This window comes from Carassius gibelio, chromosome B21, assembly GCF_023724105.1.
Source record: "Carassius gibelio isolate Cgi1373 ecotype wild population from Czech Republic chromosome B21, carGib1.2-hapl.c, whole genome shotgun sequence".
Taxonomy (NCBI): Eukaryota; Metazoa; Chordata; class Actinopteri; order Cypriniformes; family Cyprinidae; genus Carassius; species Carassius gibelio.
Window position 1 is genome coordinate 19019682 of NC_068416.1, and position 13448 is coordinate 19033129.

Below are 13448 nucleotides of genomic sequence, written 5' to 3' on the forward strand. Positions count from 1 at the left end.
AAACTATTCCAAAGAACCGATTCGCAGAAAATCGAGTCGGACTTTACAAACCCTAACAAAAACAGATAGCCCCGCCTTATTTTACTTCCGTACATCTAGGTGTGATGATAAACATCGTCGTTCACATTTCATATTATATACGCGTACATATTAGAGATCAGATATCATAGCACTTCTGTTATTAAGGTAAACAAAAGTAAAACAGTGAGACTGTGTGAATAAAAGTTACTGTTCAGAAAACCAAAGCGTTGCTTTACAGTTCTCGTGAAGAGCAGAAGTTTCAGATAGGACTCTATTTTTTATTATTATTTTATTATTTGCATGTCCATGTAGTTTCCATTATTTTATAGCACTTAAAATGCAATTATTTGTTTGTATTATTAGGAATGGTTTATTGTTTTATTTAAATTTAACCATTACCTTAAATAGATTTGTTAACCCTCTTAAACTCTATAACCATGAGCCCCTTATATTCGGGTTTTAAATGCATTTTTCTTGTATAACAAATACCAGTTTGCAATAGGAACCAGTATAATAAAATGTATTTGCACAGCTTAAATAACTGCAAGCGCCCGTGGAAGCCTTGCATAATGCGGAAAGATAAAAAATATAAAATAATAATTTAATTCATTGCGGTTGATCTACTGTCTTGCAGTAGAGTTGACTAGGGGGCGCTGTCACAAAAAACTCGGAAGTCACAAGTAAGGAACATCTCACTGCGCACATGCGCACACGTCAGCCAGATGCCGCTACCATGACAACGTCTGTACACACAAACACAGTCGCACTGTGAGAGAAGAGAGCAGTTGTTTTATCTTTTTGAATACAAAGTTATTTTTACGTTTACATACTAACAAATTGGAATTATTTACCACTTATTTGAAAGCAAAAAATGTCTGTTCCTCACAAAGTTGGGACAGTGAAATCTAGACAGGTATGTTAACGATATTAACACGATTGCAAATGAATAAATAATTGTTGCTATTATACTATTTATAATGACAATTTATTTAACGTTATGTTATTATTCTAAATAATAATAAAAAAAAAAACTTACTCTACATTCTTTCAGCTCTCAAGCTGAATCCATCAAGCTCTGTCTGTAAATCTTTCAAAATTTTATTTTAAACTTTCGGGCCAGGCTTTCTCAAGTCAACATCTAACGTTAGTTAATGACGTCTATTTCACTTATGAATTGCACTGCACTGATTGGAAGACCCAAAGGTTTATATTTTCTCTCTTAAAATGAAGGCACCTAATGTTAACACCCACCAAAAGGCAGCTGTGGCAAAGAGTGTCAAAGCCATTGGAAAGAAGAAGGTAACGTTAGCTTTCAAATCACTTTTCTTTGAGACAGGAATGAATGATTTGTCACATATCACATATTGGGATTTCAAGCCTTTTTTTTATGCAGGAGGAAGAGGAAGGTTTAGACACAGCCGAAGGAGAGGAATGGATGCAGGGGAAGACTCTGGTGAAGCCTCCAGACCAGCTGGACTTAACTGAGGCAGTGCGTAAACCTGGAGAGGACCTGTGGTCTGACTCTGTCTACATCATGTCATGTTATAGTGATGCTGGAATGATTTTTTTACACATTTCTGTATTTTGTCTTCAAAAGGAGCTGAATGAAGAGATTACCAGAGTACTCAAAGCAAGCAATCCAAATGCTCCACAAAACATCGTCAGATATAGTTTCAAAGTAAAAAAAAAAAAAAAACACTCATCAAAATGTTGGTCCTTAAGCTTGATCATTTAAAATCAGCCACACAAATCACTAAAAGCTGTTGTCTTTTCAGGAGGGCTGCTATAAACCAATCGTCTTTGTGGATCAGATGGCTATTCACTTTGAACTAGAAGGGAATCTTGTGCACAAGGAAACTGATGAAGGTCGGAGATTGATGGCTAAGCAAGCTGAAGTGGATGATGGTGGAGGAGCTGAGAGGTCAGACAATGTGGCCATCAGAGCTGGCAAGAGAGAGCAGAAACTCACCAACCAGTTCAACTTCAACGAGAGAGCCTCTCAGACACTAAACAATGCTCCAAGAGTAAGAGGACCTATGGGTTACATTTCTGAAGTTTTATCTGCCTTTTGTTTTAGTAGTGATTTAACAGATGTGATTTGCAGATTTTCTTTTACAAGGACACAATGGTGATAGCTCATAGCTTATATAACTATAGACAGACTTTGTAGATTTTCTGTATTTTCAGTTTATGCATAACACACTGTATTTTTTAATGATGTTTTTCAGGACATAAGTTGTCAAACTGAGCCTCCTCCTCGTGCAAACTTCTCAGCAACAGCCAATCAGGTGGGAACATTTTGCCTGTGCTTGTAAATTATATTTAGCAACATTTTTGCGGTACAACAGTACTATGGTGAATATGGACATGTACAATGTTAGAATGCCTTGCTCTTTCTGCAGTGGGAGATTTATGACTTTTACGTAGAGGAACTTCAAAGGCGGGAGAAAAGTAAAGAGAAGCACGAAAGCCAGTTCCTAAATAAGGAGGAGGACAAGAGCAAGAAGAAGATGATTCAAACTGAGACTCAGGTGGCTAAATAAGAAATATGATCTGACAGACTTTTACAGTGTAATCCAGAAAATGCAAAGTGCAAGAATGTGATTGATTTGTTTTAAAAGTTGAGTTGAAGGATCTTTATAACTTTATGCTTTATAGAATGATGACATATCCCAACTAGCTAAGGCGGTCAAGATCATTGAGCGTATGGTGAATCAAAATATATTTGATGACGTTGCACAAGGTAATTATTTTCAATGCTACACCCTCTATTTTAGACATTTATTATAAAGTGCTCAAAAAAAAGAGCATGCAAATATCTGATGTAATCTCCTTTATATCCAAACCTCAGATTTCATGTACTTTGAGGATGCATCTGATGAATTTAGAGGAGAGAAGGGCACTCTTCTCCCACTATGGACGTTTCAGTATGATAAAGCCAAAAGTCTGTCTGTGACTGCCCTCTGCTGGTGAGTTTCACACTGTATTAAGACAAATGCAGTCATTTTTTCCAGTCACAAGATATATCACTACTTTGAGTGACATTTGTTTTTGTTTATTTCTAGGAATCACAAATACAACGATTTGTTTGCCGTTGGTCTTGGTTCTCGTAAGTTTACTATTTATCAAATACAAGCAATCATTTGTAATTTAAATGGCTCTAAAACGTGTTTCATCTTTTCCCTTCAGATGAATTCACTCAGCAGGGGGGTGGCATGCTTCTCTTCTACACCCTGAAAAACCCAAGTTACCCAGAATTCATCTTTAACACGGCCTCAGGAGTAATGTGTTTAGACATCCATGAACATTTGTCCTACCTGGTGGCTGTGGGATTGTATGACGGCTGTGTCGCAGTGTACAACCTGAAGAAAAAGACTGATCAGCCTATTTATGACAGCAGAGCCAGCTCTGGCAAACACACAAGTGCTGTGATGCAGGTATGCATGAGGAGCAAGTGATCAAAAAGTCAACCAAAACTAGTAACTGTACACTTTCATTACCTAAAATAATATAACAATGGAGTTGTACGTTTTATATAATGTATAGAAAAGAATACTATACTACTCTTACTAATTATGCATTTAGCAGACGCTTTTATCCAAAGCGACTTACAGTGCATTCAGGCTATAACATGTGCTCCTTGGGAATAAAACAGAGTTAAAAACAGTGCTTGTAGGTTAGTTTTTGTGACTTTTGGTTGATCAGAAAGTCTGTGTTTTATGTTTCATTGGCTTCATTACAGGTGAAGTGGCAGAAAGATGATTTGGACAGTAATCACAACTTCATCTCTGTGTCTGCTGATGGACGGCTGGTGTCTTGGACTCTGGTGAAGGTACAGAAGGAAATATCTAAAGCTTGATTCTAAAGCAAGTCGTTATTGTATAAGATTAATTGATGCCAGTCATTTGGATTTTAGCATGAACTAGTCTTCACAGACATTATCAAGCTCCCAGTCATTGACACAATTCCAGATGACTTGAAGGATATCATTCCTACAGGTATGTATCACCTTACCACACTAGTCAGATTTTTTTAAAGATTTAATACATTAATTCTACAGTATTATATGAAAATGGTGTTTGTAAAAATATGGAGTGATGATTTGAGTGGGGTTTCCTTTTTAGTATAAGGACAGGGGCCTTTCAGCTGTGATTATATTCATAATATAGAAAAGAGATTGTAACCAAGGACACAGAAATCTGCAATAGTTCAATAAAACAACTTTTGTTTTTGACATGCAGATTCATCCTTAGCTGGTGTTTGTGTTTAGCTTTCTGTTACAGTGTTTCATTCATGTGTGATATTTCACCTATTGAGATTCAATGATAATTCAGTTTCACCATTTAAAGAATGCAAATGACTTTTGTTAAATGTTTGAGAAAAAGAGCCAGTTATAACATCTATTTAAATAAACGTGCTAATGGTGTAAAAAGAAAATCGCATGCATAATGTATGATCATATTCGCTAAATAAATTTTCTCCATCGCTCTAGTTGGAACATCTTTGGACTTCCACAAACAAAAGGACTACAACTTTCTTGTTGGCACTGAGCATGGAAAGATTCACAAGGTCAGTCATATACCCTTACAGCCAAGATGATCATTTATACTAAGACCAATCATACAATGAATCAACCAAACTTTTTTAAATATATATTTTGCACTAACAAATGTCCTGTGAACATCCTGCCGTCTGAAGATCTGCAGTCCTGAGACATCTCATTATTCTTCAGGGTTAGAATCTGAGAGAAGGAGCTTGTTGTGTTTGTGGTGGTTGTCTCCTGCTGAGCAGTCACTGTTTATATAATATCCCTGTCATCAAACAGAGAGGAAGTGTTCTTATTAGCTGCCTGTCTCTGCACTGCTATCACGGCAGCGGCTAATAACATTCCGTATCTGTCTCTCCTTCTTTATTTATATTTTTCACTTTGTCAGCCAGGGGTAGACTAGCATTCAAACTATTCATTCTGACAGACCAGACAGTTTTGTTTCTCATTTGTATGCCACACTGTACTCCATATGACTTTTGTTGCTCTAAATTACAAACATTGCATGTTCTTCTTTAAAATTTCCACAAAACAGGTATTCGCCATTTGCATGAATTTTAAAACTAAACAGATGCTGCAGGATTTATGCTGTATCTTATCGCTGACATTACAAGACTTGCTCTGTCTGGAAGCACATGGCCCTATCACAAATTCTCACATTGCCCACCTTTAATGAGAAATTAGAGATCACAGCACCAGGACCCACTTTTAAATTCTTGACCTTCAGATAAAAATGACATTTCTTTACAAAATCATTTTCTAGCAAAAATCTTAAGCAGGTCAATTAAAGCGACTCACTATCTTTCAGAACGTTATTTGATGGTGCTTTGTGTTTTTAATTCTGATACTGAGACCTGCTTTGCTAGTGTAGAAACCGTGGTGAGAGAGCGACAACTGCTCTGGTTTGGCCATATTCTTAGAAAAAGCCTCACGATATACCAAAATATATGCTATATGGCCAATTATGTGATGGTTGGTGCTTGGTGGATGGTCAGAAAAAGCAGAAAACATTGCTGAAGAAATGCAAGGTAAAACAAAACACAAGGAGAGTACGGCTGTCGATCACAACAGCTCTGTCGTGATGGTATACATCTCACTGAAGGGGATAGAGGACCAAAAAAAAAGTTAAAACATGCTCAGATCTTTTGCTAGCAAAATGTTAGAATACAGTACATGTGCACCACAATGCAATACATCATGCACAGCCTTTAAAGAATACATATAAAACTTTCATCATTGGATATGATGGACTATCATAAGCAAGTTAAGTAAACTGGAAACTCAACACATTTCAGACAGTGTGAAGGTGAGCTAGTTTTAATCTCTAATCTTCAGTGTTATTTGCTTTTTTTCTCTGTAATACATTTACATTTACATTTATTCATTTAGCATTCATTCAATATATACATATATATATATATATGTATAGGTCGCACACCTCTGGAGCAACTAGGGGTTAAGTGTCTTGCTCAGGGACACATCTCCAAGTGATGCTATAATACTCATAAAAACAACATTTTTGATGGGAGAAACAATTTTCTCTATGCTATAATAGGCTTCTTCTGCACAAAATGCACTGAAATGATCAGACTTTGGAGCAAAACATTCTTCGTTGTTTTAGGAGATGTGCCTAGCATCCTCTGCAGATTGGCAAAATGTTGGGCAGCTGTGTTGGAGGTTGGTTTAATGCTAGAATGCTAGAGACATACCGCTGGGCAAAAACTGGCCCCTGTCTCCCTAAAGACTGACAGCTGATGCAGAGCTCTGTGTTCTTTAGATTCATCTCTCAGATTAAACTCAGAGCCCTTCTGTTGTGTGATGCGCTTCCCGGGGAACAATGAATTCGATCCATCAAGCACTTCTCCTGAGCGACACAATGCAAACTAAACAAGAAAAATGGTGTTGTTCTCTTTACAAAAAATACTTCTGCAAATGTTATTCATAACCACCAGTGGATAGAGATGCAGTATAACAGGAGCAAGAGTTCTGTGTACATGTTAATGAGTTTGTGTTTTACAGGGCTCTAAATACTATTCTAGCAAGTTCCTGGAAAAATATGATGCCCACTTCATGACTGTCACTCGTGTGAGGTGGAATCCCTTCCATCCTGATGTCTTCATCTCTTGTGGCTGGGACTGGATGGTCAAAATTTGGGATCAAACTATGAAGTATGAGAACCATTCCCTACAGCGCTATGTCTACAGCAGCCTTTTCCAGCCTCTAAAAATAGCACCCTGTTACTTATCCTTCAGTTGGCACGGCCTGATTTTCATTTCAGAAAAAGGACTAAAATATTATTATTACAATTATCCCACCCAAATTTTTTATTACAGGATTTATGTTTCTCTAACAATTGGTGCAATAATTGGCTGAACATTTTAATTTAGATACATCCCAACATAACTATTACAGGTGGGCTGTTTCATGCTCCCATAGAACTTTAATAAACTGATCATCCCTTTTAGTGTGTGTAAACAACATGCATCTGTAGACCTGCCCTTTTGATCTTTGACTAGAGTTTTAGTTTCAGTCTTCACCCTCTCATAGCAATAGACATAAAACTATGAATAAATGTTTGTGAGAATTTCCTGCATTGTAATTGCAGAACATTGTGAGATTAGTCAAATTGTACACAATACTTGACATCTTGTGAATTTCAGGCTTTGGTTTTGTTAATTTAATTCTGCACGCATTGCTCTTCCAATAAAACATTATTAGCGTGTCAATGCATTTATTAGACAAACCAATTAGGTTGTCAAAAAGACATCCTTATATTAATAATGAATTAAGCTGTCATCCTGAGTACACATTTTGCTCATGTGTTAGTGGATTGAGTAGAATTTTGTAGATGCAGTATCCCTAAACCACCAACAGAGAGCTCTTGTGCTTTGCAGTAGATCAGCAATGGATCTTTTTGCCTATTGGATGTCTGGTTTTGTTGGATCTTTACCTCCTGAAGTAATCAAAGGATCCAATCAAATAAATGCAGCCTTTCTGTTATATTTTACACCAGTAGACATCGGTTACTCTGACTGCCCACATTTGAACAAAGGCTCTGGCTCTCTCTTTCTCTGGATGACCACATTAAATGAATTCAGAATGGGAGCACTGAAGTTTCTGTGAAAGCTTTGTATTGATTGAATTGTAGCTAATACAATTAACATGTCATTCACAGGTCTCCCGTTTTCACCTTTGAACTGAAAACTTCAGTGACAGATGTAGCCTGGGCTCCATACTCCTCTACTGTCTTTGCTGCTGTCACCACTGATGGAAAGGTAAAGAGCGTACCCAACTCTAAAACAAACACAACAGTAAAGTCCACAATTTTCCGTTCTACCATTTTTTTTTGGTGTTACCAGATTAAGGTGGCTTCTTAAGTGGCTTCAAATTCTATTTTAATAATAATAACAACAAAAAGGTAATCATAATCCACCCATCCATTTTCCAAACCAATAATAATAATATAACTGCTGTTATAATAATAGTAATAACAGCAGTCTCCAGATACTTCCACTCAAAAAACATTGCATTTTTCAGTAATCAAGCTAACATGCATTGCATTCCTAACCAGTCCTCTCTCTCCCTCTCATATGTAGTACTGAACAGCCTGATTCATTCCAGTGAGTAGTTTTGTTTGTAAGGTTTATGTAACTGAATGATTCAGAAAAAACAAAGACCTAGTATGAAAGGCCCAGTACAGCATTTTAGGTCTTCTCTTATTTAAAAAAAAAAATAATAATTTAAGCAGTCTTTTTTTTTTTTGAGTAGCCTCTCTAACACTGGATGGCAGCAATATAATGCTCCCCACACACAGGAAACATAATGGTTCGTTCATATATGGGAATTATTAGAAGGCCCTTTCACTAGCCTTACTAACACCTCCCCAGCAGCAACCTATTTCACCAAGAGGTTTCCGTTTCAGTTAGTAAACAGTGAATAGTTGCTGCATTTACTGGCATAACACAGTGCACTTATTGTCTGGAAACTGACACAAGGGATATTCACACACAGCCCCCTATGAGAAATGTAATAATTGCTAATGAAACAGTAGCAGCCAGACAATGGGATGTCTTTTCAACAGTGCTCAACTGCACCTGTACAGTGCAGCACACACACAAAAACCACACAGTGTCCCTTCGTTAGCAATTAGTCTCAAATCACACAGCTGGTCTCGAGCTCTTGTCTGAGGCGGCCTCAGGCATCACCTGTCAGTCTCACAGTCCTGATCAGTTTAAACTGCCGTGCTGTGGTGGATGTCACTTTTATTTGCTAACACTGTAACTCCGGTGGGCTAAATTACACCTGCCCTCTACAGGAAACCCATTACAGCTTGATCCAATAAAGACCACACTCTGTTCCCCAACAAAACCAAACCACCAGAATGCTTCTTTACTTTGATGCCGAGGGTCCAATGTCAGCAACTGCTGTGAGTGTAGTTTCCTCTTAAAGTAAAGCCCAATTTATACTTCTGCGTCGAACCTACGCCGTAGGGTAGCTGTAGTAGCCTACAGCATAGCCTACGCCGTAGCTTGATGTGCACCTCTCCATGAGGACCGCAAGAGCTATGATTGGTCTGCTAGGAGTTTTGTGTGTGTTTATGAGCACTTTCATATATTTTAATGTTACACCTTCTTATTTAAAATAAAATAAAGAGAAGAACAAGGGTCTTATCATTTATTATACTACATAGCATTATATATCAGTAGTTGTCCGTGACAAACAGTGTTGATGTGTCGTAGTACAAGTCTTTGTGGAGACTGAAAGAACCCCATCTTCTCCCGTTCTGTTGTCGTCTTCTTTTTGTAGTTTTAAATAATGATTGAAATGGTTAGTTCACCCAAAAAAGAAAATAAGCCCATAAATTACTCTCCATTAAGTCATCCTAGGTGTATATGACTTTCTTCTTTCAAACGAATCCAGTCAGAGTTATATTAAAAATGGTATTTGATCTATCAAGCTGTTTAATGACATTCAGCGAGAGTTGTATTCGTCAGTCCAAAAGAAGTTAAACAAAAGGCGCCCATCCTTAATAAAAAGTGTCTCACACAGCTCCGGGGTGAACAAAGTCCTCCTGTAGCAAATCGATGCGTTTTTGTAAGAAAAATAACCATATTTAAAACATAATAATCAATTTAATCTACCTTGCGCTCACTGTTGTAGCGCTGAGTAGCGCTATGCTGACCTCATACATCATCCTCCCAGAGCTGCTTCTGTGTACAACTGTTGGCACAAGCTACATTAAAGTAATTATTTAATTTTGAATATGGATAATTTTCTTTCAAAACCCCTGGAGTCTTTTTATTTTTTAGAAGATGCACTGGAACACTCGCTGAGTAACAGTCGAAAAAGCTTGAAAGATCAAAGAACATTTTTATATTACTCTGACTGGATTCATCTGAAAGTGTGAAAAAAGTCATATACACCTGGCTTGAGGGTGAGTCATTTATGGGCTAATTTTCATTTTGGAGCAAATTAACCCTTTAATTAGGGATGCATGATTTCATCAGAAATATGCAGTGGTAACCTTGACATTTTTTAAGATTTTTATTATTTAACATTTGCAATTGGTCTAAAGCAAAAGAGTTCTAAAAATTCAGAAAATCTTTTAGAGCTCATAATTTGTTTAAAAAATATATATAAATAACATTACACATTAATTAATAAATCAGTTGTAGTAAATTGGCTAAATAATTAATAATTAATTATAATTGGTTACATTTACATTACATTTAGTTATTTAGCAGATGCTTTTATCCAAAGCGACTTACAAATGAGGACAATGGAAGCAATCAAAATCAACAAAAGAGCAATGATACACAAGTGCTACAACAAGTCTCAGTCAGCTGAACGCAGTACACATAGCAAAGGCTTTTTAAATAATATAATAAATAAAAAGAAAACAGATAGAATAGAAAAAGAATAGAGCAAGCTAGTGTTTGATGTCATTTTTTGCTTTTGTTAATTGTATAATAAATGAAAAGAAAACAGTATACAAAAATATTAGAAAGCTAGTAATGAATGAGTGCAGGTCTAAAAGGGACAAGTTTTTTTTTTTTACGAATGGAATTAGAATAGAGAGTGCTAGAGTTAGAGGGTCAAATAAAGATAAAGAAAATAGTCCAGCTAATTTGTGTAATTGCAGCAATAGCAGAGTTGCCGGGGACTATTTTCAGGTGCTGTGTAATATCACTGCGCCTGCTACACCCATGGTAAGGCAGCAAAGTTCCTTGATTATTGCGCCGGAATGAGAGTATAGTTCCTAACCATATTGGCCTAGAAAATTACAACTCTTAAAAAGTTTTAAATAGGAGAAATATAGAAACTCTTTGGTCATTTTTGAGAGATATGCTAACGGTCTAATCATATTCAATGATCTATGCTAAGCTAAGCTAAAAGTGCTACCACCAGACCCGGAGATCCAGACCATGGAGAATATGGAGCGTCTCTTGTAAAAAAATAAAATAAACATAAAATAATTAAACAAAATAATAAATATGTAAATACATACACACATAATCATTTGTAAAAGAGCAAATAGACAAGGGTCGAGTAAGCCCTTGCTTCTTTATCTCAGTAGTTTGGACACGCTGTGTAATGTTTGCCAGTATGACACTAGTATTGGACCGGGTCCATATCTCTGCTGCCAGTCGGCTGCCTCAGCTATTTCAAAATGCCATGAAGAAATTCACTGCAGGCAAGCCTACAAAAATAAATCTTGCTGAGATACCATGAAACAACAAATCACAGACCAAACTGCATGATTTCTAATCTTTCTTCCTTTCCTTCCTCAAGCTCTTAGTGCCAAATATGTCATGTTAGATTTGGTGTTACTCCTGCGTTTGCAGATGGCATCATTAGTACTGACGTAGTGCGTGTCCTCTGCATCACTGCTTCAGCTGCCCAGAATATCATCAGTCTGTTAAGATAGATTCACACTCGCTGACTAATTATGAGACATGCTGCTTGACAAATATTTACTAATAAGTATCCAACCTGTATTCTGTGTCCCCATCTCCCGTCTCTGTCTTTCATCTGTCTATGCTTAGGTGGGCAGCATAATACATGAATGACAATGACAATGAGGATGATGGGAATTCTAATCACCCATCCCTCCCTCACTCACTCCTCTCTCCGTTTCATTTGGATTTTTTTTTTTTTTTTTACTGAATGTAGCAGAAGATGAGATTCTGTCATCCACAGATTGCATCTGTCGCACAGGACTCTGTCATCCTCTGAGACACTCATTCTTTATCTGTATGTCTGAGAGACACACACATACACACATCTCAAACTTTTCACAAACAGCAAATATACTTAAAAATTGATTTATTTTTGTACTCATCTAACAAATGCTTTTTAACTTGTTGCATTGACAGTGCATGCTGCATGAAGCTAATGCATGTGTGTATAATTATGTTTTTTTTTTTTTAGAACTTATTGTAGTGAGATTTTTTACATTTTCACAATTTTAGATGTATGTGGCAAACAGGACAACAGATGAAAATTAGCCATTGGCTAACTCTGGCATTGTTGTTAATATGCATTGTCCTGATAACATTTTTTTTTATTATTAAAAATATTTATGATATAATTAAATATTAAAATGTTTATTAATAATTGAAATTTGGTATATTAAATAATATTATTTCTTTAAATAATCTATTAAAATAATTAGCTACCTCTCTATATATACTATCACAAAAATAATACGATCCTCTACAGCAGATGGTCTGCATTCTTACACCTCCACAGTCACACATATTCTTGTGCTCATACATATGAATATATTAAAATACAAGTGCACAACAACTCAAATGCATCTTTGGCTTACTGACACTCGGAGCCATAGCAAGAGAATACATTTCAGGGGTGCTAATGTCTGCTTCACACTGAAAACATCAAAACAGAAACTCACACAACACAGATTAATGCAAAGACTAAAACTGCCTGCTCCTCCTCCTCCATTTCTCTCAGGTCCATGTGTTCGACCTCAACATCAACAAATATGAGGCTCTCTGCCAGCAAAAAGTGGTGTCCAAGAAGACCAAGCTCTTGCACATCGAATTCAACCCTGTCCATCCCATCATCATCGTGGGCGATGACCGCGGCCATGTCACCAGCCTCAAGCTCTCTCCCAACCTCCGCAAGAAGCCTAAGGTAGGAGATGCACTCATATTATGCATAGGCCCCCAATGAAACCACAGGCTTAATCGATCAGTGCTGTTTCAATCACTACTGTGCTGCATACTTCATGTGCTGAACTGCTGTATCTGCAGCTCTTGTGACGGCTTCACACACAAATTTACAGCATTCCCAGAATCCGCAGCAGTTCAAAGAAAAATCATTCGCTAACGATTATCGAACGTCTCAATTTACTGACATTGTATGAGAATGTTTTGGAACCACATTAACGCAGCTTGTTGAACACAAATTCAAGTATCATTTGTTTGCTAGGCATTAAAACAGTAATTCAAGACATCAATCAGACTGGACTGTGGGACACATGCTTTCAGAACCAAATGATGCAGAAAAAGAAGAAAAGTTTTGCTGTGATTACAGAGTAATTATAGATACATCTCATATTTACAATTTTTAGTTTAACAGGTTGAGGTTGTGAATGTACACTTCCAAATGTCTCTGCACATCAGTCTGGGATAAGAGAAAGAATTTCAGCAGCCATGTAATGATATACTTCACCTTTAATGTACACTACTCTTGAAAGGTTTGGGAGCGAATGTGCCATTGTTTCCGTTTTGCATCTAGAGAAAACAACCCACTGACTGATTATGTGTCGAGCCCTCAGCTAACGGTCAGATGCTGGATAACAATGGCAGCACATAATTAAAATCTCTCTGCCTCACAGTCTAGCTGCTGTCTGTCA

The 13448-nt window shown here is 36.9% G+C and overlaps 1 protein-coding gene across 2 annotated transcripts in view; it reads left to right on the forward strand.

Moving 5' to 3' along the window:
• Positions 1 to 767: 767 nt before the first annotated feature.
• The window catches only part of dnai1.2 (dynein, axonemal, intermediate chain 1, paralog 2), a 230406-nt gene continuing 217725 nt past the window's right edge, over positions 768 to 13448 (forward strand). For both annotated transcript variants that reach the window (XM_052588382.1, XM_052588381.1), the window contains exons 1-17: positions 768 to 934; positions 1252 to 1320; positions 1415 to 1510; positions 1619 to 1699; positions 1797 to 2045; positions 2250 to 2309; positions 2424 to 2552; positions 2680 to 2764; positions 2873 to 2990; positions 3087 to 3130; positions 3211 to 3458; positions 3764 to 3853; positions 3938 to 4019; positions 4514 to 4590; positions 6587 to 6735; positions 7743 to 7842; positions 12542 to 12724. In XM_052588382.1, the coding sequence (XP_052444342.1) occupies positions 893 to 934; positions 1252 to 1320; positions 1415 to 1510; positions 1619 to 1699; positions 1797 to 2045; positions 2250 to 2309; positions 2424 to 2552; positions 2680 to 2764; positions 2873 to 2990; positions 3087 to 3130; positions 3211 to 3458; positions 3764 to 3853; positions 3938 to 4019; positions 4514 to 4590; positions 6587 to 6735; positions 7743 to 7842; positions 12542 to 12724 (1902 nt within the window). In that variant the 5' untranslated portion in view covers positions 768 to 892. The remainder of the gene's footprint in view (positions 935 to 1251; positions 1321 to 1414; positions 1511 to 1618; positions 1700 to 1796; positions 2046 to 2249; positions 2310 to 2423; positions 2553 to 2679; positions 2765 to 2872; positions 2991 to 3086; positions 3131 to 3210; positions 3459 to 3763; positions 3854 to 3937; positions 4020 to 4513; positions 4591 to 6586; positions 6736 to 7742; positions 7843 to 12541; positions 12725 to 13448) is intronic.